Genomic DNA, 24,773 nt, shown 5'->3' on the forward strand with positions numbered 1-24,773 from the left:
TCCCTAAAAATGCCATGGAAGCCCCTACCTTACGTGTAGAGTGGAGGAACAGAAAGTGTTTGTTTTGCTTTGTGGTAGCAAATCTGTATCTGTTTAACAATCCACCTAGCTATCCCAGATTTGGAGATGGGGTTGCCTTTGTGTGGTGGTGAGAAAGACACAAATAGTTGTTTGGTCTTACGAAAAGGTTGTGTTCTCTCGATGTAGTAGAGTAAAGCTCTTTTGACATCTAGGGTGTGTAGAGCTCTTTCTGCAATGGTTTGTGGCTGCGAGAAGAATACGGGCAGTTCTACAGATTTATTGAGGTGAAAGGGAGAAAAGACTTTAGGATGGAATTTTGGATTAGTGCGGAGAACAACCTTATTATGATGCATTTGCAGAAAAGGTTCCAGAATGGTGAGTGCTTGTATCTCACTGACCCTTCTGAGCGAAGTAATGGCTACAAGGAAAGCAGTTTTCCATGTTAAAAATTGAAGCTCACATTTATGTACAGGATCAAATAGAGGCCCCATTAGTCTTGTGAGAACGATGTTTAGGTTCCACACCGGTGAGGGTGGCACTCTGGAGGGAATTATTCTCTTAAGGCCTTCCATGAAGGCTTTTATGGCAGGTACTCTGAAGAGTGATAGATGCTGTCTATTTTGTAGATACGCTGCTATGGCAGCAAGGTGTAGTCTAATAGACGTGTAGGCTAGGTTGCATCTTTGTAGGTGTAGTAAGTAGCCTATGATGTGTTGGATAGACACATCTAAGGGATTGACTTTATTGTTGTGACAATAGATCACAAAACGTTTCCACTTGGCTGCGTAGCAAGCTTCTTTAATGACGTTCATACAGTCAGGGAGAAGATTAAGGTAACCAAATTCTAGGATTTCAGGAGCCAGATCGCAAGGTTGAGCTGAGCTGGGTCCGGGTGTCTGATCTCTCCATGGTTCTGGGTTAAGAGGCGTGGAGAGAGGTGTAACTTTTGGTGCGGAACTACAGAGAGTTCCAGCAATGTGGTGTACCACGGTTGTCTGGCCCAAGTCAGAGCAGCTAGGATGAGAGTTAGGGAATGTTGCTTTAGTTTGCGCACCACTAATGGAATGAGTTGGAGAGACGGAAAAGCGTACGCAAATCTGCCTGACCAGTTCATCCATATCGCAATACCTTTGGACAATGGGTGTGGATATCTGGCAGCGAAGCTTTGGCATTTGGCGTTTTTGTGGGTGGCGAAGAGGTCTATCTGTGGTTGCCCCCACATTTGAAAGAATGGTTGAAGAACATGTGGATGAAGTTCCCACTCGTGGATCTGTTGTGTTTGAAGGCTTAACAGATCTGCAATGGTATTTTGGACTCCTGGGACATGTTGGGCTATGAGAAAAATGTTTTGAGGTATGGCCCACCTCCATATGCTCTGTGTTAGCTGAGAGAGCTGCAGAGAGTGTGTTCCTCCCTGTTTTTGGATGTAGTACATGGCTGTCATGTTGTCTGTGTGGACTAAGACAGCCTTGCCTGAGACGTGTGTTTGAAAGGCTTTTAGGGCTAGGAATATGGCCAGTAACTCCAGATGGTTGATGTGGAGTAACTTTTGTTGAGGTGTCCACCTGCCCTGCATGGTGTGATGTAGTAGGTGAGCTCCCCAGCCGGAGAGCGATGCGTCCGCAGTTAGAACTATTTGAGGAACCGGCTCTAGGAACGATCGCCCTTTGGAAAGGTTTTTGGTGGTCCACCACTGCAGAGAGCGATGGGCACGACCGTCTACCAACACCAGATCTGATAATTGACCCTGAGCCTGGTTCCATTGGCGTGCTAAGCACTCTTGGAGAGGACGCATCTGAAGTCTTGCATGAGGTACTATGAATATGCAAGAGGCCATCATCCCTATAAGTTGCATAAACACTCGGGCTGGAAGAGAGTGTTGTGGTTGAAATGTGGCGCGAAGAGTCTGTATGCTTGCTATCCTGGCGGGACTGGGGTAGGCTAACGCTCTTGAGGTGTTTATGGTGGCACCGAGGTATTGTTGTACGTGGGAGGGATGCAGATGGGACTTGGTGTAGTTTACTGTGAAGCCCAGGTTGTGAAAGTAGTTGGATAGTGGCGTGAGTGTGTTGTAGACACTGGTTGAATGAGCTTTGTTTTATGAGCCAGTCGTCTAGGTATGGGAAGTCGTGGATGTGTTGTCTTCTTAGGTGTGCTGCCACTACCGCTAGGCACTTGGTAAACACTTGTGGTGCTGTGGTGACTCCGAATGGGAGTACTTTGAATTGGTAGTGCTGACCGTCCACTACGAATCTGAGAAACGTCCTGTGAGCGTTGTGAACGGGAATGTGGAAATAGGCGTCCTTGAGATCTATGGTGGCAAGGAAGTCGTTCCAGGAGAGCAGAGGAAGTACCTGCTGGAGTGTGATCATGTGAAAGTGGTCTGAGTGTATGTAGTGGTTTAGGGGTCTGGGGTACTTAGAGAGCCGTCCTTTTTTGGTATGAGATAATATAGGTAGTAAACGCCCGTGTTTTGTTGGTGGGTAGGAACTGGTTCTATTGCACTATTTTGTAGGAGGGAGATCACCTCCTGCTTTAAAAGTGACAAATGTTCCTGTGACATTGGGTGCTGTGTGGGTGGAATGGTTGGGGGGGGTAGATGTTAGTTCTAGACAGTAGCCTGATTGAATTATCTGTTGCACCCATCTGTCTGAGCTGATGGTAGCCCAGACAGGAAGGAAATTGTGGAGTCTGCCCCTGACTGGAGTGGAATAGTCTGGAGGGAGTGGAGGGAAGTCACTGGGTGGGGGTGAAGGCAGAGCAGGAGGTGTTAGTTTTGCCTCTGCCTTTGTTGTTGTTACCCCTGTAACTGCCTCTTTGGTAACCCCTAGTGAAGGTGGATTGGGTAGGGGCCTTGTAGGAAGTGGAGGCGCTATCGGAGGAGTAGCCTCTGGTGTTGCTTCTAAAGGAGGAACGGCGAAAGGAGCGCCTGGGAGCTTGCGACTGCAAGGCTCCCATAGATTTTGCTGTGTCTGTGTCCTTTTTCATTTTTTCGAGGGCTACGTTGACATTAGGGCCAAACAGGTGTTTCTCATCAAAGAGGTGGTTGAGGATGGAACTCTGAACCTCAGGTTTGAACCCTGAAATGCGTAGCCAGGCATGCCTACGCAGAAGGACGCTAGTGTTTATTGCCCTGGAGGTGGTGTCAGCTGCATCGAGGGCACAACGGATGGAGGTATTAGTGATAGTTTTACCCTCCTGAATGAGTTTGTTGGCCCTATGTTTATATTTGTCAGGGAGGTGTTGCATTATTGACTCCAGCTCATCGTAATGTGCCCTGTCATATCTGGCTAGGAGCACCTGGGTGTTAGCAATGCGCCATATGTTGGCCGCTTGGGATGCTGTCCGCTTGCCAGAGGCGTCCAGGAGTTTAGACTCCTTATATGGTGGTGGAGCCTCACCTGATGCCTGGGAATTGGCACGTTTCCTCGCATTGGAGACTACCAGGGAGTCTAGTGGTGCCGGGCCTCTAATGTAGATTGGATCTGTTGGGGCGGCCTTATATTTCTTTTCAATGCGAGGGTTGATGACCCTTGCCGTAACTGGGTCTTTAAAGACCTCTGGTGCGTGCCTAATAATTCCCTTAAGCATGGGCAGAATTGAGGTGGACCTGCGTGCAGTGTCAAATGTATCTAAGAGGAAATCCTCCTCCACAGGGTCTGTGTGGAGATCAACCCCGTGGTAGTGGGCAGCCCTATGGAGTAGCTGGTTAAAGCCCATTGTGTCCTCTGGGGGGGGACGGTCTGGAAGGGTAAATATCATCCTGTGGGACGTTAGGGACATCTGGGATGTTGTAGTCGTCCCATGGGTCTGGGGAGCCTGTAGGAGTAGGGTCCCCTGTTGATTGGTTGTCCGCTCCGCCCCCTGTGTGGTAGATAATGTCATCATCATCATCCTCATCTGGATATGGTGTGGGAAAATGATGGGGTTGGGGAGGCGGAGGAGGAGGTGTAGGAGGAGGAGGAGGAGGAGGAGGTGAAGAAATCCTCAAAGGGGAGGTGGCAAAGTCTCTCCTTTTTGGTGGTGGAGCTGGTGCAGGCTTGTCCAGTTGTCTTTTTCTGGTGCTAAGCTTCAAATGCCCAGTCTTTGGATCCTTTACGAGGGTTTTGTGGTAAGGATCGAGTCGAAACAGTTGATCTGTAGAGGACAGATCCTTCGGTGCCGATAGTGTCGGAGCCGTGGGTTTTTTAGGCATCGATCCGTCACTGTTTCTTTGTTTGGAACCGTGGGGTTTAGAAATGTCTTTTGTCTTCCTCGGTTACGAGGTGGGTTTCGAGGCTTGGGAGTCGAGGCTCTTCGATTTCTTGCTCAGCTCCGAGGATGTTATCGGTGCCGAGGAGCCGGTGCCAGTCTTCGGCGCCGAGTGCTTCGGTGTCGAGCTTGGCGCGGACGAGGAAAGGGGCGTTTTCTTTTTCGGTGCTAGTGTGGTTGAGAGTTTTTCAGCACCGAGGGTAGGCTGGCTCGAGCCCGAGCTGCCTGAAGGCTTGGTGGGCTTCTTAACCGGGCCCGGAAGCGAGGTATGGGAAGCACTCTTTCGGTGTATACCTAGGCCCGAAGGCGAAGGCGTGACCAAAGCCTTTTTTAATGGCGTGGAGGGGGGTTTGGGGTCGGAGTCGACGTCTGTACTCACGCCCCTCTATGCCGGAGTGATGTCCTCGACGTCGGAGTCGTCAGCTTTGGAGGCGCAGACGAGGCCTTCTTCGGTGTGCTGTTTTTCCGGAACATCGACGCCTTCTTCGAAGATGTCGTTGGGGATCAAAGTCGACAAGTGAGCCATAGTTCTCCTTGCTCCTCGGTCCCGAATCGTCTTCTTCGATCGGAAGGAGATGCAAGCTGGACAGTCCCTTGCCTCATGTTCTGGGGAGAGGCAGAGGTTGCACACCTCATGTAGATCGGTGTGGGGAAACTTTGACCCACATCGAGGACACTTTTTAAATGGCGTCCTTTCCATCAGCCAGGACAGGAGGCCCAGGTAGGCCCGAAGGCCGTCGTCGACGACCGGAATCGAAGACTTCAATCGTGGAGAGTCGCGTCAAGTGTGGAGAATGCGATCAAGAACAATACCGTCGAACGGGGAAGGATTGCGCGCCGAATGGAAAAACTGGAACGGTTCCGAACTGGAGCGTGAAGAACACATCCGAGCCCGATGGCGGAAAAAAACAATCTGAGGATGGAGCCCAAGCCCATGCGCAATATGATCCAAAGGAGGAGTCACATACCTAGTGACTTCCAAAGACTTTCCAAGAGAAAAACAACTGCAACATGGCGATCTATGCACAGTGTGTAATCTGCAGCTCATATGCCTCGAACATGATGTTTTGCAACTTTTATGTGTGCTGCTTAATGCAGCACACATAGAAGTTCCAACATGTCATTTTTTATTGTTTATGTGCAGGAAGGATTACCTTCCTGCACAATAACAATCAATGACAATTTGCTGTTTCTATGTGTGCTGCACTATGCAGCACACATAGAAACAGCAAAAACGAGGACAAATAAAGCATTTCTCCTCGTTTTGCCTGTTTTTGGTGCTGCCTCCTATTTATGTCACCCTTGTAAATAGGGACAGTGTTAAAATCAATGCATGTTGCAGTGAAACGCCCACCGCAACACCCATTGCCTTCTCCATTCATGCTAAGTAGAGTATGAAAGGGTGCCTTATTTACAAGGCAGCGTTAAGCCATGTTAAGTGGCTTAATGCTACCAGGTAAATAAGTCGATGCCCCTATCGCCACCACAAAGTCACTTTCAGTGACGCTGTGGTGGTGATAGGGGCTTGTAAATTTGCCCCTTTGTTTCAAGTTTGCATACTTTGGAGGAAGGCCTTCCCTCATTTTTAGGCATTCTGTGCTTGTGGAATCAGGTTTGAGTTCACAGATCTGGCCCATTTAAAAAAAAGTGTAAGTTCACTATGAAGTTAGTGAACTTAAAATCATGAACAACTAAAGGGAACCCAGCATGGGTCCCCATGTTTCATAGTTCACGAACCCTGTACAGGCTCCATAAACCACAGTAGAAGATCAAACGTTGGTGCACAACTGTCATAGTTCAGGAACCCAGAACACATTTTGGCAATTTAAGCCAGGTGACCCCGATTGGGTCCACACATTTCATAGCTTGCAATCGAAGCACTGTTTTCAAACACTTCAGAACATGGGTGCAGGGGCTGCTGCTGCCAGGGTTTGCAAACTCTGGAAGGTGTTCAAAGATTCAACAACATAAACCAATTGTTTTTCAAGTTTGAGGGGGGCATTTGTGGGTTCCTCCACATAGGATATGGGGTCAGGGTGTGCCCACCCTGCCCTACATAGGGCCTTTTAATTTAGAATGCAGATCTTTGTCACATAACCTGTAATAGTGGTCTGCACACTGTCCTTAAATTCTGGCTCATAAACAGTACGCAGACAATTGTAATCCTTCAAGGCCCACTTAACAAATTTTTCAACACAACTTTGTTGAAAAATGCAGATTTACAACAAAACAAGCAAAGGCACTTCCCTAGTTTCATGCCTAGTTTGGTGAAATTCTGTTGTTTTCTGAAGCAGAGAAACATCTTCCCAATTGAGTTCAATTGGAAACACTGCTTTTTTTTATCTCTCACCTCCATTTTACCACTCCTTGATGGATCTGCACAAACCTTGGCATACCAATTCTGAACCGGATTAACTTTTGTTCTTCATAGACTCTAATGCAGCACGTATCTCAACATTGCTTTCAGTGTTCATATTGTAGTGTTTTTGCATGCTCAGTACAGTTTGCTCTGAATAAAAGACCCATTTTGACCCATTTTTCTCTGATCTTCCTTTTTTGTGGTAAATCATGCTGTGGGTGTTTGTTTTTGTGGGTCTGTATGTTACATGCACTTTTGGTGTGATTTGCATTACTCAATACTGCATTTCATGTGTTATGGATTTAAGATAACAGTGCATTTTATGCCATTACTTTTATCTGAACTGTAGTGAGTGATCACTTTCTTAGGTCTGCATGGGCACACAAATATTTTGGTAGTCATGGGGCTTGGTTGCCATTTCTTTAGGTGATGATACGAGTAATTGCTACCTCCTGATCTGTTTGCTTGAAGTGGAGATCACTTTTTTGCAACCTGGTATCCATCAGCGAGACTTCAGTGTCACTATTTTGGTGATTTAGCCTTTGTTTACCTGGCTCAATAAATGTAATGTTAAAAAAAACAATGAATGCAAAACCTTAGAATCCACATTCCAAGGGTACACATGTTTGTGGAGCTGCAGTAGCGTTTACTAAATGTCATAGATATTTGTATCCAGATATCGCAATTGACGTGTGAAAGTCTGAATTATCAGGAAGTGAGAGAGACCCAAGACGTTTTAAGTAGTAATTACTGTTGTGGTGATGTTCTAATTTACTAAATGGCCACATGTTTCTAGTATTGAACTGAAAATATCACTGACATTAGCTTCATGTGTAGCCATGTATCCAGCCATCCATTTTTCTAGTTTCTTTTTCAATATTTTTTGTATTTTCTCCTTAAAAATACATATTTACTCTCAATATGTATCGGGTAAATAAAAAGGAAAATATCTCAATTCAGTTGTGACCAAAACTATGTTTAATGCAATTCGTGCAATGGGTTTAATGGTATCGAAACTCCCTCTTTCTCTATAGAGCTGATAGGCACAATATAACTAGTTCGAAATTAAGAGTGAAGTGAAGGCTCACTGGACCTCACACATTTTCATTCTCTGATGGCTCTGACCAATGTTAGAGTTTATAAGTTTAGATAGTTTAAGTCCACATAAAAGGTTTAGGAGCAACCAACAAATCAAGGATCTGAACATTTAATAAACAATGAAAGGTAAGACCCGCCTCTCAAATTTCACCCTATTTTTTTATTTCTCTGTTTTGAAAAATAATACTGAGGGAAGCTAAAAATGATAGAGAGGTATACATTGACCTTATATTTCAGTTTACCTTAAAATCACTGTTTCTCAATAAGTAAGAGATTTGAGTGCATTCAAGCATGTATTATTAATGTATTAGCAAACCATGATTGACCACCTACCAGGCACACCAGTAGGATCATAATTACCAACTACAATCTGGATCCAAACTCCCTGTAGTTAGACTTGAAAGGTGAAACTGTTCCTTGCAATCAGTGTTTCACAATATGTAAGATATTCGAGTGCATTTAAGCAGATTTTACTAATGTATTAGTTAACAACCATAGATCACCAAACTGGCACTACTGTAGGATCATAATCACCAACTAAAATCTGGATCCAAACCACCTGTAGTAAGAAATGAAGGGCAAAGCTGATGTTGTGGTTGCAGTGGCATACCCCAAAAATATTTTTTTATGAACTAATGTTTTAGACACATACAGATAATTTGGTAGCAGCGGAGAACTTCATAGTCCATCGAGCCTAGACGTCAATACAAAGGAAGCAATTGTGAAGAGATAAGAAGTGAAAGAGTGTTGTGTAAAATATATATTAAAAAGAAAATACATCTGTATGACAATGTAGCTGTAGATCTTCTTTTTGTGACATTAAGTTCCTTTAAAAGAATAAAATATGTGAAATACCAATTGTTAAACATCTGTGGAGTATCTAATGCTTGTTTAAGAATGCATAAATTGTAAGATGTTGACAGGCATAAAAAAAAAAAAAATTCTCAGTCAATATAATTTATGACAGCTACATAAGCGGGTGGTGGGCTTAGTCATTAGTTTGTTCTACATATGAATATATATTGAAAATGCATTTTACATTACGATACGTTATGAAACAAATACCTGAATGAATTTTGAGGCAGTTGTTTTCTCATATTTTGTAATCAATACTATAATATGACATCCAGCTTTAGCTGTATGCATTTACTGAAGAACAGCCTTAACAGAAATATTATACATACTGGAACTTTACATAAAATATACAACAGTCGTTCATGTACAAAAGTCACCATTAACATCATATTTATTGTTATTTAGTTGTTCAGTAAAACATATACAGATATATACATTATGCATGAATACAGAAGACTGCACTTTACATATTTAAAAAAGAAAAAATAACACTCAATTTTATGAGTTGTCACAGTCTTCCAACCAAGCATTTAAGAAAAAATATCGAGAGTAAAAAATGAAAAGAAAGATTACAGGGTTGCCGAACACACAGCAGGCTGAACTTTCCATATTTTACATGTGCAAGAACAACTGTAGAAGATTTTGCTTTGTAGTACTGGTTACCAGTGTTTTTATAATTATTTATTCAAAATGTACATTTTAATTTGTTGTTTTTGTGAAACATGATGCAAATATCATTTTTCGTTATCTTAGTGTTGTCTAAACATGACAGTGTTTAAACATTAATACCCTTGAGAAAGTGCATGTTATCGCCATTTCCAAGGCTGAAAGGGATTCATTTTTTCTGACTACCAAAATAAAATGTAAAACGCCATTTTCAGAGGCAGAACTAAATTTTGAGCTCCTAGGGATTTTTTTTATGAAATGACTATCACAGCTTTAGCGTTATTAAAATATTTATAAATAATTGATTTTGTTTAAAACGTGTAAAATGACTACTATGACTATCAATTGAAGAGACAAAATGTCTTTGTATGTGTATGGTCTTGTGTTGGCATGGAAACAACGAACCTGCTTGATAAGCAGTGTCCCTGCTCTCAGTATTTTGATAAAGGATGGCCTCATGCACATATCTTTGCAGAAATGACTTTCATTTGTGACCCCTGAATAGCACGTCATTGGGTAAAGTGGTTCGCTATAGCTCGTTGATAACACGCAACCACCAATGCGTTAAGCTTTCATTGTGTTCTTTTAACAAGTTTACCAAGGTGCTTTTGAGATTTTCATTGGAATTGAAGGAGAGTCCAATATTATGTCAATTGCAACTATTTATCTGACTAAAAGTGAGAAAATGGTTTCCCTTGATGCAGACACACCTTACAAAGTAAAATATATTCTGCGAGGCTATCAGTGCTGCTGATACTGATACAGGGTCAGCCTCCAGGAAGTCACTATTGTGCATCAATCCGCATATGCGATATCAAGATTCTAATAGAATGCAACTGATTAAGGCAGCAATTCTGTGTCATAAATTGTGGTACATATCTGTTTAATTTTCTCCCTGAAGCGAAAATTAAAACATTTACACCAGTTGAAGGCCAGTTTTGTCTGTTAATATTAAAGTATAATTTTTTTACTATGTTCTTTAAAACCACGTCAATGGGGCGCTTGTTATACAAAGTATGGTGGCACACTAAGTCAGTACTCTTGTTTGGTTTTAGAAATGCTAATAGACATTATTGACTACAAGTCCTAGTTTTTAATGGATCTTGTTTTGTTGCATTTTCTTTTTTTTTACTCCACAATCAGATATTTCAAGGAGTCTTGGGAACCATACCCTGTTTATTACATTAATTATCATGCTTTAAACATTTTATTCCCAAAAACTGATGAGTAGATAGTAAAAGCCTGCTTTTTCTTTTTACCAAGAGTTAGAGACATCCAATTTCAAATCTATGTAAGAATTAAAAATGTAAAATAAACGAATTCCAAAGGATTACTTTTTTCAGGTGCCAATGAAAGTATACCGTTGGGAAGGAGTGTGCGCCTTTAAACATTAGGTCCATGTATTTGTAAATCACTTGCTATATCATGGCTTGAGCAGGTCATTTGCAAAAAAAAACAGATATGCATGTCTTGCTGTGATCTATTTTGATGCAACATTTAACCAGAACACACTATTACAACCTTTAGGTTTATTTACTGTCTTTGAAAAAATATACCTTTGGCAAAGTAACTACTGTGGATCCCATGAACTTCATATTATCTGACGGTCATTTAATAATATATTTATATATATGTATATACTAGTATATTTTTAGCACTGGCCTTCAAAAGAATAATGCTGATATCCAAAGCACAACTAAAGGTTTTCGAAATAAAAGAAAAACGGGAATTGACCTATCAACCAATTCATGTGGACAAAAAGCATGTACTGTAGACATGGAACGTGATTTATGGGGCTCATTTTGGATCAAGGAATTAGTGCAAAACCTGTGCACAAATGTTATTTCTGTCTTTTCTTCCACCAATGCTTCCTCGGAGACGATTGCGAATTGTACTCCTGTGTTGTTACAGGAAACTACTACTGCCATCTATCTGTTGTTTTTTTTACCCGTGCAAACCCCTGCACTGGAGTCATTACATGTGCAGAATCTGTATTTCTGGGTATCATGTTACCAATACTGTATCGCCGAGAACTTATAATGGGGACATTAAACAGGAAAAAGGAAAGGACAATTTGTTATCTCCAAAGAATATGCAGACATATTTTGGACCAAAACCAGCATTAGCAATGAGGGAGTTGCTGGTCGTTTTCTTTTTCATACATACCTTGCTACTTCATCAAAGAAAAAAAATAAGGTGGATTAGGTCTAGAAAGTAACATTTTAGAGCTTGTGGCCAACTCATCTACTAAAAAGATCTGAAGACTGAAATATCATTCAAAGAACACAAAGAGTATTGTTTTTGTTTTCAGGCAAAGAAATTAATCTGCAAGCTAAATTCAGCATACAGTGCTAATTGTCTGCCTGGTGTAGGGCTTTTGCGCTCTTCCGGTTTGGCATGTTATTGGGTACCTAGCAAAGCAAACAAAATATTGTTGTCTTATTATGACAAACACTGTTTGGAAATAAATCATGATGTTAAAAATGAAAGCCCTCTTCCATCACAATCAAAAATAGTATGCCAGGCTTACAGAATAACAGCAAAGTGTGTTCTCTATCAGGTAAAAATAACAAGTGTTGGCTAACTGTAACAAATTTAACACTGGTAACATACTGAAGAAGAAGATTAAGTGAATGAGGTTTGTCATAAATTAACCCTTTCCAGTCCATTTGCCAATGAGCAGTTACCAATCTAAAAAATAGTCCTCCTAACATTAACGGCCCTTTAAAGATTTTGTTTCTTATGAAAAATACATGAAAATTTGAGTTTTCTTCAAGTAAGGGCAGCCACAAAAGTTCCAAATCTGTTGGAGATGTCCGAATGCAGGGATCTCCACGTTGGCACTGGCGTCCGGCCCTTTGATTCGCCAATGTCATCCGTGCAGTGGAGGGAGAGGCACTGCAAATGGCTGCCGGCCTGGGCTGCTGCTGAGGTCTTGCTTTGAGGGAGCTCATGGGCTGAGAAGAAAAAAATAGAAATGTCACTGCAAATCCTGTTGGGTATGCCTTGTAACGGAAACAACATGCTAAGTGAAAACTGTTTAAAAAAAGGTATTGATTTGTAGAACCTAGGAACCAAGACAGATATTAAAAAGCACTGACTAAGTAAATAAACATTAGCCATGACTACACATATCAATTGTTCACAAGGTTTTCAAATTGGTTACAATGAAAGGACGAACTGGCTGTGAAAGAGGAAGGAGCAGTAATAATTAACTAATTTAGAATTCAAGGTAACCTTTCTACTTCTGCTTTCAAGTCAATTGCCTTGAAGATAAACTTTGCAAAAAAACATTGGGAAGATACAGCAAGTTACTAGCAGACTTGGCTCATTCCACAATACGTTTTCTACTGTTCACAATAACTGTCTTTGACCTGGTGCAATCTGTGCATATAGTGTCTCAGCTGTGATTTATAAACCTGAAGCATATCCTTAGAGTAGGACACGTGCCAATTCCACTCAGCCTTCCATGTCTGGAGTCTCAAATGGATAGAAAGCCACCAGTTGGCTAGTTAGGTTAAAGAAATACGATTGTTAGAATGTTTGTAGTGCATGTTCGAATATGGTGTTTAGGCAGTTGTTGAGTGTAGGTGAGAGCCCCTTCTGATTAGTAGTTTGCTGAGTCAGAGCCCAGAATCATTTCAGACTTTGACTAGTTTCTCTATGTTAATTTTGAACCAAAAATGCCATTTGGAGGGGCTGACCTGCAGATCAGCACATGAACTTGGGTGTTATTTGTGATGTAAAATTGGATCAGGGCATGATCTACCGTAACCATTGGTGTACTGGATGTAACTTCAGTGAGGTTATCTGAGGTGACAATAAGGTTGATAATGTGCCTCTTTTGATGTATGGCCTTCCGGACCTCCAGTTAAAGCCTCAAATCTAAGACGAAATTACAACTACAGCTAGGAGGGTTATTGTATAGGAAATTAAAGTTCACAATTACATTTATGAAGTTGATGGAGATACAGCCAATGACTTCTGCCACTTTTTCCCAAAAGGAGACCAGAATGGGAGCAGGTGGTGGACAAGCAAAATGCATACAAAACTGGTTGCAGATAATGTCAAATGGAAAGCCAATATTTCTTCCAATCAACAACTAAGTTTCAGGACAATGACCACATTCAAGCCCGACTTAAATACTATTGCTTGTCCGCCTCCAACATGCTGGTATCCATCAAGATGTTACAAGGTGAACCCCGTAAGTAGAGCCTCCACTATATCTGGTCTAGATATCTCCTACAACCAGGTCTCAGTCATGCAGAGCACATCACGTTGAGTGTCTTTCAACAGACCGTGGTTTCAGCTTTGTGGTTAAGAAGTGATCTTACATTTAATAAAGCTACTTTAATATGGTCCCCCTGCATGTCTGTGTCTTGATTATCTTTGCAGGTGTCAGATTAGATGTAGCAATGTTAATTTCACTGATCTTATTCGAGAGATGTGATCAGAGATGACAACACTCGTATCTTAAGTTGTGGAGCATGATGGTGTTTGAAGTATACCAGCCAGTAGCGGCTCTTGGAGGGACTGCTGCGGGGCAGTGGGGCGGGGGAAGGGCAGGGTGGGTAGTAATAAACTCTGGCTCACAGCCGACCAGAGTAATGTAAATAAATAAATAAAACAAATTTCATTGCGTGCGCTGCATCGCCATTTGGCGTTTCAGCGCACACAATGAAATTTGTTTTATTTATTTATTTCTTTACATTACTACGGTCGGCCGTGAGCCGCAGTTTACTATATCAGTGCCAGTAGCAGTAGCAAGACCTACTTTTTCAAATACTTTACATAGAGTGAGCTCCGGCTCTCCTTGTGCTATTGGTTGCTTGATGTATCATTCCACCACCCACAGAGGGCTTTGTGCTTGCATTGTAATCCATGAGAGACTGTTTTATATTTCAAAAGTACACTGATTAATCACATATTACATTCTTTATCTCATAGATGCATTATATACAGAAAAAAAAATTGTTCTCTTTTTTCATTGCAGCAGGCTTGTTTTCATGTTTTAGCCAGGTCACAAAATGCAAGCCAAACCTATTGACTTTTCCGAAACTTGCTATGGAATGATGAGGAGTATTGCACTGTGAAACATGGTAGAAATGAGTGGGGTAAGTAATTTGTTATGAGACTCATCCTGACGATGAAGGGAGAGAAGAAGTAGAATAGTTTTAGACTATTCATGACTGTTTACGAACATGAGGTGAGGTGAGCTTCATGTCATCTAAATGTGATGAGATCTTTCACTTAATTTGATTAGATTGTGACTGGACTGGTGAAAGAAAGTAGAATGCTATTCGACTAACTTGAAATGTTGGCAATGAAGTGTGGCAAGAGGATTGCACCAAGAATTCAAATATGTATGAGGTGAATGTAATGAACGTTAGTACCCATGACTTTTTAGGTTTGGCATTGCCCAAGAGGTTTGGATTTTTTATTAAAAAAATATACTTATAATACAAATTTACAGGGGCTTTTAGTCACTCCTCTTCATGTATTGGTCCGCTGCAGTGTCATTCACATTTTGCTTTCGCCGATCACAGATTAAAATATGGAGCACAGTCTAAGTCCACTTCAGCCATTGGCCTAACTGATTGTGAGTTCATTAGCTAAAAGGTCAGCAGCCAAAACAAGACCTATTGGCTTTGCAACTGCTTGTTCTATTTGTATTAATACTGCACTATAGACATGACAGATGGCATAATGGTGTCAACATTACAATCCCTTTCAAACATACTGTGCCAGAATCACAAGATTGTTGTCCAAGAGTGAATGGTAACTATTGATTACTTCCCAGGGTTTCAGTCAGGTGAATACAAATACACCACGTGTCCTCTCTTGAGCTTATAAAATTCAATTTCAGCAATGATATTTTATTTATTTATTTCCATTTGAAAAAGCGCATGGTTACACCTAGCGGTGTGTCCCCGCGCTAATTTTGTGTTCAACTGACATACACTAATTTCCTGGCTTCAATGAACATCGGAAGCGTATTAAAAACAGAACTAGATTTTAGTATAATCTGGTTGAAGGACAGACACAATTTTGGCACTCTCACCCTCCACTAGGTCTAATGCTGAGAAAAATAGTGAGTGAAACAGGAATGTCCAGCCTAGGTTTAAGAAGGGATGGGCTCAAGATAGATTTTAATATAACCACAGACTACGTAAATTAGTTCTGTCTATAATCATGGTATACCAATGTAACTGAAGATGATATCCTGAAAAACGTTCATGCATCCTGTCACTTATGGACCTCTGTTGGACACCCCTCATTCTGAAGGTACATTTTTTAAAGGTATTCTGATCCCAAGAGTCTTCAGTGAGTCTTAAAAAATTCAGAATACTAGCCTAAAATCGAATATTCACGGGGAGATTATCTCATGCAATGTGCATTAGAAACTATTTTATGATATCTAGAGTAAATACTGGCGTTTAAGTGTATTTTATGTGCAGATTACCACGTGGAACACCATTAAGGATTAATTTGTTAAGGCCACATAATTTAAGTGAATTAAGACAGTTCGGACATAGGTAATTATATAATTCAGAATTCACTAGAATGTGCCAATTCCCATTTTTAACTATTCCAGATATTGTTAATTCATAAAACAAGTATAAGATATGTAAAACATGTATTTTGCACACAGTAAATTCTGTGTAATCATTTTCAATGTCAAATTTCCCTGTGCACTCAGAATTTCTCTCTATTCTTAAATGTATAGATTTTAATCACCATTATCTTTGTTTCATGTGCAGTGTTTGTAATAAAAAAATTTAAAATCTATGTAACTGGTAATGGGCATATATTATCCAATTTAATATTATACAGACACAAAAAAAAAAAGTAAAGGTTCTTGAAACAGAAGACTTCAACTATGAAAAATACATGTGAAATCCAAAAAGGCAAGTGCTAAGACCTAAAAGTCAAGTTTACATCACTATCTTGCCCACCTATCTTCAACAACAGACTTAAATCATGGTTCACTCAACGAGTAGGTTGATGGTCTTAAGAATACACCAAATTATCATGTGACTACAGTTCATCATTTTTCAGCTCAACATCTTTTCATTTTGTTATTTCTAACTGGGTACTATCCCGGCACTCTAATGTAGAAAATCACAGTATCACAAAGTATAGTGAGAGGTAAAGTGTAACACAGCAGTATTCGTACTCACAATCCTGGCTGTCCCCCAATGTTCAAAATAAACAATGTTGTACCAACAAATTTTGGTCGTAACACATATTATTTAATTTGCACGTAGTTCTGAATTACAATGTTTGCAATATACATAAATGGTCCCTTTACAGTGCACCAGTTTCTACTACCGTGGAAACGTTGTAATCTTAACACATGTTATTCAATACGTACGTAGTTCACACAATTCCAGTGTTCTGCTTGCAATATGTACCAATGCACACGTAGTTCAATATTACAGTATTCTAATTACAAAAATGCACAAATGGTCCCTTTGCAATGCACCAGTTTCTCGTGCAATAAAGACAAATAATAATGTATTGAAAGTTCAGTAGAATGGTGATCCAAAAACAGCCTCACATCTTGTTAGCGTGCAGTGAGACAAATTGACAATTTGTACATGGTCAGGAGATTCTGTCGCCGCAGTCTCCGTATTTAGCTTGTTGGGGATGGCCTGCATCAGTTCTTTACATTGCGTGCCGAGGATCTGGTATTTGTGGCCCCCTCTCTCCCCGCGTTTCCACCTCCTGCCCCTTCTAGTTTTTTTGAGGCGTCTCGATTGTATGTGTTCTGTGTCCGCTTTCGGTAACGATTCAGCTCTTCTAAAAAAGAAGAGCATGTAGTGGGATCCGGGTGGTTACCCTGAATAATAGGTTCTGGTTCTGTAGTGTGACTAGTCTCACTGCAGATGCTGGAAATGTCCGATCCACTGGTGGAAGGTACATTAGGTACACTGGTAGCTGCCGTGTTTCTAACAACTTTTGTAGTTCTGTCCTCATCAAATTTTTTCGCGAATGTAAATACTCTGCCATTTCTATAATCGGTCTCGTCTCGTTTGAATTTTCTCATCTTTTTATCTTTAATGTATCTTTGATGGCCATTAAGGATCTCTTTCAGAATCTGATAGTTTTTTTCAGTGGGCTCCGGTAGATTGAGGTTTTTGATTTCCAGTTCTAGTATTGCAATGTCATTAAGCAATTTATTCCGTTTACAATCTGCATGTCGGATGAGAACATCCATCATTTTATAGGAGGATGAGGTGATGAGTTCTTCCCATTCCTTTAGGAGGTCCGGGTCCAAATCCTCAAATGAAGGAAAAATTATAACTCGGAGACCTCTGGGAATTTGTCTTATATCTATGTATCGTTTCAAAGTGGTGGCATCCCACCACCTGGATAATTCCTGTTTTTTTAGTCTCTCTAACTTGATAAATTTGGATTTGAGGCCCTCCTGCTCAATGGTTGCCTTTTCTTTGGCTATCAAGTTAGAGAGACTAAAAAAACAGGAATTATCCAGGTGGTGGGATGCCACCACTTTGAAACGATACATAGATATAAGACAAATTCCCAGAGGTCTCCGAGTTATAATTTTTCCTTCATTTGAGGATTTGGACCCGGACCTCCTAAAGGAATGGGAAGAACTCATCACCTCATCCGCCTATAAAATGATGGATGTTCTCATCCGACATGCAGATCGTAAACGGAATAAATTGCTTAATGACATTGCAATACTAGAACTGGAAATCAAAAACCTCAATCTACCGGAGCCCACTGAAAAAAACTATCAGATTCTGAAAGAGATCCTTAATGGCCATCAAAGATACATTAAAGATAAAAAGAAGAGAAAATTCAAACGAGACGAGACCGATTATAGAAATGGCGGAGTATTTACATTCGCGAAAAAATTTGATGAGGACAGAACTACAAAAGTTGTTAGAAACACGGCAGCTACCAGTGTACCTAATGTACCTTCCACCAGTGGATCGGACATTTCCAGCATCTGCAGTGAGACTAGTCACACTACAGAACCAGAACCTATTATTCAGGGTAACCACCCGGATCCCACTACATGCTCTTCTTTTTTAGAAGAGCTGAATCGTTACCGAAAGGGGACACGGAACACATACAATCGAGACGCCTCAAAAAAACTAGAAGGGGCAGGAGGTGGAAACGCGGGGAGAGAGGGGGCCACAAATACCAGATCCTCGGCACGCAATGTAAAGAACTGATGCAGGCCATCCCCAACAAGCTAAATATGGAGACTGCGGCGGCAGAATCTCCTGACCATGTACAAATTGTCAATTTGTCTCACTGCACGCTAACAAGATGTGAGGCTGTTTTTGGATCACCATTCTACTGAACTTTCAATACGTTAGTATTTGTCTTTATTGCACGAGAAACTGGTGCATTGCAAAGGGACCATTTGTGCATTTGTGTAATTAGAATACTGTAATATTGAACTACGTGTGCATTGGTACATATTGCAAGCAGAACACTGTAATTGTGTGAACTACGTACGTATTGAATAACATGTGTTAAGATTACAACGTTTCCACGGTAGTAGAAACTGGTGCACTGTAAAGGGACCAAGTATGTATATTGCAAACATTGTAATTCAGAACTATGTGCAAATTAAATAATATGTGTTACGACCAAAATTTGTTGGTACAACATTGCTTATTTTGAACATTGTGGGACAGCCAGGATTGTGAGTACGAATACTGCTGTGTTACACTTTACCTCTCACTATACTTTGTGATACTGTGATTTTCTACATTAGAGTGCCGAGATAGTACCCAGTTAGAAATAACGTTATAACCACAAGTGCCCCTCTCCCGGGTCTTGTGGCCTGTCACATCCTAGGTAGTGGGATGTTTTTCTATCCTGATGGGCACCGAAAACTGTTCTATCTACTAGGGAATAGATGTGCGACTGACAGTTCCATCACTACCGCATTTCAGATTGATCTTTTCAGTTTGGTTCACATTGTTTTTATGTAAAGGTTTGTGTACCCAGCAGCAGAGAGAACTTGGTATGCAGATCTATGAGCCTTACCAACTTTGGGGCAGATTTACAAGCCCCGTGCACCACTTTTGCGCTGTTGTTGCGTCCCTTCTGTGACACAGCGGTGGTGTAAAGCTAGCGCCATGCTGCGGGGATTTACAACGTGACGCATCTAGGGAGATGCGTCACGTTGTAAAGCCCTGTGCCACGTGAAACCTGCATCACGTTTCATGCGGGCGTACCCGCGCAGGGTGAGCGTTCCGGCGCAGGAACGCCTCAGAAAAGTGCCTGAGTGAAATCTACAAGATTTCACTCAGTCACTTTTACGACCCTGCTGCATCAAAACCTTGCACCTGCTTGAAGCAGGCGTAAGGTGTGACGCACCATGTGGAACATAGGCCGGGTTGGCACAGTGCTGGAGTTGGTCGCGCCCGCGACACAACTCAAGCACTAGGCCAACCTTACGCCGGCAGATGGGACACGCATCTGTCTAGCCTTGCGCCATGGCGGGCTGCATTGTAAAAGCGGCGAATCCGTGGTGGCGCAACGATGGCATTGCATGTCGCACGTTTCTTGGCGCATCCCTGCTGATTTGCAGGGATGCACCAGGAAACGTAAATCTGCCCCATAATGTTAAATGATAGCACCTTAGCTGGTATGACCAACAAACTGTGTCAGAGAATAGTGAAGGGGCCACATCTGCTAAAAAATATATTTGATGGGGGGGTAGGATGTTAAAGGCTTTTTGAAAACTGTTGGATTTTCTACAACGGCATTGAATAGTGAAGAGGTCAGTTTTTATGGGGAAGACATCATGCCCTGATTGTAAATTATTGCCTCTCATTTTCACCCATCATTCTTCGATTTTATCATGGTGCTAATGCTCACTCAAATGAGACTTCATTTTCAAGATCACATTAGCAAAATATAAAAGTTTCGATGCTATTTAAAACATGTCTTAAATAAAAGAGTAGCACCAAATGATCGAAAACCTCAAGAACTCTGGAATACGGGTCTTTTCCGCAATCCCTTTCTTTATTCAGGCTTTCCTGTTCATCCATACCAACGGCCTAATGTTTAACTCTTTGGGAACCCTTAAGTTAAACTTAGCTGAGCAGAGCATTTTATCTATTTGGGCAAAATTAGGATTCATGGAATTTTACCATTTAAAACAGCATTCGTGAATATACAAATTCCTCAGTCTGGTGGCTTATTTCTCAGTGTTTCTACAATCCGTTTACACCTCATAGTAATCTGACAAAGGAAGCGCAAAGCAATGCATACATAGCTCCATACAGAAATGGTAGCATTTTATTTTAAAACAGAGCTCATTGGAAGAAATCAGAAGTTTTTCTGTCATCGCCTTTAATTTCTCAACTTGCTATGTTAGCGCAGGGGTTCAAACCTTTTGCTTGCTTAAAATTAGAACATTTCAAAAATAGATGTTACTAGGTTGATAAAAAAAGAAAGATAAACGCATTTTGAGCTTGATTCAAGTGTTTGCCAATAGGAATTCGTTTTAATTTGTTGTGTACCCAAAAATAAAGCTAAACATACACATTCATCAAACCTGAACAGACATTCCGGGTCGAGATATGGTAGAATGAGCACTTGCCAAGGTTCAGCGCATGAAAGAAGTGCGCACGGACGACAGGCTGGAGGAAGATTGTACCACCTGGGGGGAACTCTTAAAAAAATTTACAACGCTGGGGATCGCACCATTTGCTAACTCATCCGGCACCCACGATGGGAGGGGACCATCAGACGGCAGGAGAGCCAGTCCTGAAAATGCACCCCTGAATAGTGCCCCTAAATAGGCGGCCCAAGGGGATAAGCAAATATAGTTCCTAGCAGGAGAGAGATCTGGTTGTTGTGCAGTGTGCCCCAGGAGAGTACGAACTACATATATGATGTAGGAATCCGCTGGGAGGGTGTGGGGAAGGGGGCTGGAGCTTATGCTCTCTTCTATACAAATTGTGATACAAATGACATTCTTATGCATATCCAGCTGTATTGTTGGGACTTTTACACTTAAAATGGAATAAATAAAACATTTTAAAAAACACACACCTAAGGAGGGATCCAGGGCCCTACATTAAATTTTAGAGTTATTCTAACTTTTGAAAGTAAATAGTAACATTAATATTCCAGAAAATATAATGTTATATTTGAAAACATAGAAATGTAATTTTCATACATATTTTGTATGCAGTTAAAGATGTGAGCCCAAAGAATTTTTCTCACTCATTTATATTTTGCAGTGTTGCCCCACTTATTGGATGTTTAAACTTCCTTTTGTGGTATATCTCTCTTTTTCAATGTGTATAACTTGTTCTCTCATTTCCTCCGTCAATGTGTACCCTTGTGTATACTTGAGTAATTTGGAGAGTGTGCTGATACGTGTGTATGTTTTTGTCAGCATTCAGGTTTGTCTCTCTCGCATTCTCTTGTTCTTCTCTATGGTGGTTAGCTGGCTCTCTTGTGCCTACCTCTCTCTCTTATAGCCACGGCTCATGTTGTTGCTTTTTTAAACTTTCTTCATAACACCTTCTTTGTGTTTGCCTCTCTCACACGCCACCATACTGTAAAGCTCTGTTTCGTCAAACTGCCTATCTCATTTGGTCTGTATCTCTCGTTTACGATTGAGCATTGCTTTCCCTGTCCTTAACTGAGATCAGGGAAAGTGGGTGCAGGCATGTGCATAAACCTCAGACAAACTATTAATGTGCAGGAGGAATCTGAAAGGACATAGCAATCTCTCCAGTACAGTAGCCATGAAGTATGTAAGGGGCAATAGAAGAGCAGAGGACTGGATAGGTGCTAATCTTGGGAGGCCTGGTACACTGGCCTCTGAGTTGCTTTAAGGCCTTTTACTTCTTCTGGGCCATTTCATGCCAGATAACTAATCCATTACATCAGCAAAGACAGCCAAATGTCAAACTAAGTCGATGTTACAATTTGTTCTCAATTCCTTCACCAATGCAACACAGCGACAGAAGGGCCCTTATATGCCAGATTTGTTTTCCCTGTGGTTGTAAAATGGGCTATGAAGGCAACCTATATATTGTTGTCTAGTTTTGGGATCTGCCTAAATCCACTATAAGTATTAGAAGTATATCTCTGATTCTCCAAGTCCAAGACCTCATCCTTATCACCATCAATCGGTTGAACCCGAAGAGAAGAACCAATCAGAGAAACACCCTTCTTGCCTTTAATTTCTGCTTATAGTTGGATGCCAGGTATTTTAATGATCTTTTGTGACAGCAGGGCACAATTCTCACAGATGTCAGACTGATGTGCTGCCATCATGCAAGTTGCACAAAAATAATTGGGATCCTTGCTTCTAACCCTGTGGGAGAGGTCACACTGATTTTGGGATTTTTCTCCATTAACTTGTCTTTATTCATAGAAGGCTCATCTTTGTCCATAGCCTTCCCGCCAGGAAAAAAATAAACTTAACATCAGGCTGAAAATAAACAAAAATATCCTTAACATCTGTGACAAAAGAAATGAGACATCAAGCAAAATGAACAAGCATTTGCAATGCAATAGGTCTCGCATTTATAAGAGTTTGAGCTATTGGCATTGTAAAATTACAATGCCTTTTATTTATGTTTTGGTTTTAAAACAAATAAAAGGCATTGTCATTTACAATGTCAGTAGCATAAACTTGCATAAAAGCAGTGTGTGGAGTGCAGCAGTGTGCGGCGTGCAGCAATGTGTGGCGTGCAGCCGTGTGCGGCGTGCAGCAGTGTGTGGCGTGCAGCAGTGTGTGGCATGCAGCAGTGTGTGGCGTGCAGCAGTGTGCGGCGTGCAGCAGTGTGTGGCGTGCAGCAGTGTTTCGTGTAGCAGTGTGAGGCATGCAGCACTGTGTGGCGTGCAGCGGCGTGCAGCCGTGTGCGGCGTGCAGCCGTGTGCGGTGTGCAGCAGTGTGCGGCGTGCAGCAGTGTGTGGCGTGCAGCAGTGTGCTGCATGCAGCAGTGTCGTGCAGCATGCAGCAGTGAGTAATGCAGCAGTGTGCAGCAGTATGTGGTGTGCAGCAGTGTGCGGCGTGCAGCTGTGTGTGGCGTGCAGCGGTGTGTGGCATGCAGCAGTGTGTGGCGTGCAGCAGTGTTTCATGTAGCAGTGTGAGGCGTGAAGCAGTGTGCGGCGTGCAGTAGTGTGCGGCGTGCAGCAGTGTGTAATGCAGCAGTGTGCGCAGCAGTGTGTGGCGTGCGGTAGTGTGTGGCATGCAGCAGTATTTTGTGTAACAGTGTGTGGCGTGCAGCAGTGTGCGGTGTGCAGCAGTGTGTGGCGTGCAGCAGTGTTTCGTGTAGCAGTGTGCGGCGTGCAGCAGTGTGCGGTGTGCAGCAGTGTGCTGCGTGCAGCAGTGTGTGGCGTGCAGCAGTGTGTGGCGTGCAGCGGCATGCAGCAGTGTGTGGCGTGCAGCAGTGTGTGGCGTGCAGCAGTGTGTGGCGTGCAGCAGTGTGTGGCGTGTAGCAGTGTGCAGCGTGCAGCAGTGTGCGGTGTGCAGCAGTGTGTGGCGTGCAGCAGTGTGAGGCGTGCAGCAGTGTGCGGTGTGCAGCAGTGTGAGGTGTGCAGCAGTGTGAGGCATGCAGCAGTGTGAGGCGTGCAGCAGTGTGAGGCGTGCAGCAGTGTGTGGCGTGCAGCAGTGTGTGGCATGCAGCAGTGTGAGGCATGCAGCAGTGTGACGCCGTGCAGCAGTGTTTCGTGTAGCAGTGTGAGGCATGCAGCAGTGTGCGGCATGTAGCAGTGTGCGGCGTGCAGCAGTGTGTAATGCAGCAGTGTGTAATGCAGCAGTGTGTAATGCAGCAGTGTGCACAGCAGTGTGTGGCGTGCGGTAGTGTGCGGCGTGCAGCAGTGTGTGGCGTGCAGCAGTGTGTGGTGTGCAGCAGTGTGTGGCGTGGTTTGTAAACAACAAGAAAAGCGGACATCAAAGGAAGGGTGGGAGGGAACGAGCATATGGGGTGTGAGTTATAACGAAAGTTAATTGTTGTAAGAAGGGATGCAGGAAGTGAGGCCGAGCGCGCGCTGGCGAAAGCAGTTTGCTGCTTTCAAGTCCGATGCCAGATGCCAGCTTCGCACTTGAATGCCTCACATGCACTGTCCATAAACCGCATTCCTAAGGTCTTGTGCCCCTTACTAAATCTCTCTGAATGCGTGAGGCGGCGCACGCGCAGGAAGTAGCTGGTGGCAAATGGAATGCACGTGGTTGTGCGCGTAACCGCCACCCGATCCGCCTGGGAAGCCTTTGGGAGCATTTTCTGAAGCCCCTACATAAGTCTCGCTGAGCGATCGCTTACGCGATAGCCAGGCGAGACCTAAAAATGGTAGTAAGTTAAAAAATAAACGGCAATTGAAAAAATATATCTTGACTTAAAAAAGGCAGTTTTATGTAGGAAGGGGTCCTGAAGATCTATTGATTGGGAAATAACAAGAACTAATAACAACTGATTAGGGCATATGTTCAAAAACTGATGAAGTAAATTGTATGACACTAAGAAAATGCAACGAATAATGCCTACCACACCAAATGGTC

General features: G+C 42.3%; 1 protein-coding gene across 1 annotated transcript in view; it reads right to left on the reverse strand.

Moving 5' to 3' along the window:
* Nucleotides 1-8,949: 8,949 nt before the first annotated feature.
* The window catches only part of MN1 (MN1 proto-oncogene, transcriptional regulator), a 71,762-nt gene continuing 55,938 nt past the window's right edge, over nt 8,950-24,773 (reverse strand). Inside the window, exon 2 of the mRNA XM_085636390.1 lies at nt 8,950-12,207. Coding sequence (XP_085492516.1) covers nt 12,023-12,207 — 185 coding nt within the window. The 3' untranslated portion in view covers nt 8,950-12,022. The remainder of the gene's footprint in view (nt 12,208-24,773) is intronic.

Source organism: Triturus cristatus, chromosome 11 (assembly GCF_964204655.1).
Source record: "Triturus cristatus chromosome 11, aTriCri1.1, whole genome shotgun sequence".
In the NCBI taxonomy this organism is placed as follows: domain Eukaryota; kingdom Metazoa; phylum Chordata; class Amphibia; order Caudata; family Salamandridae; genus Triturus; species Triturus cristatus.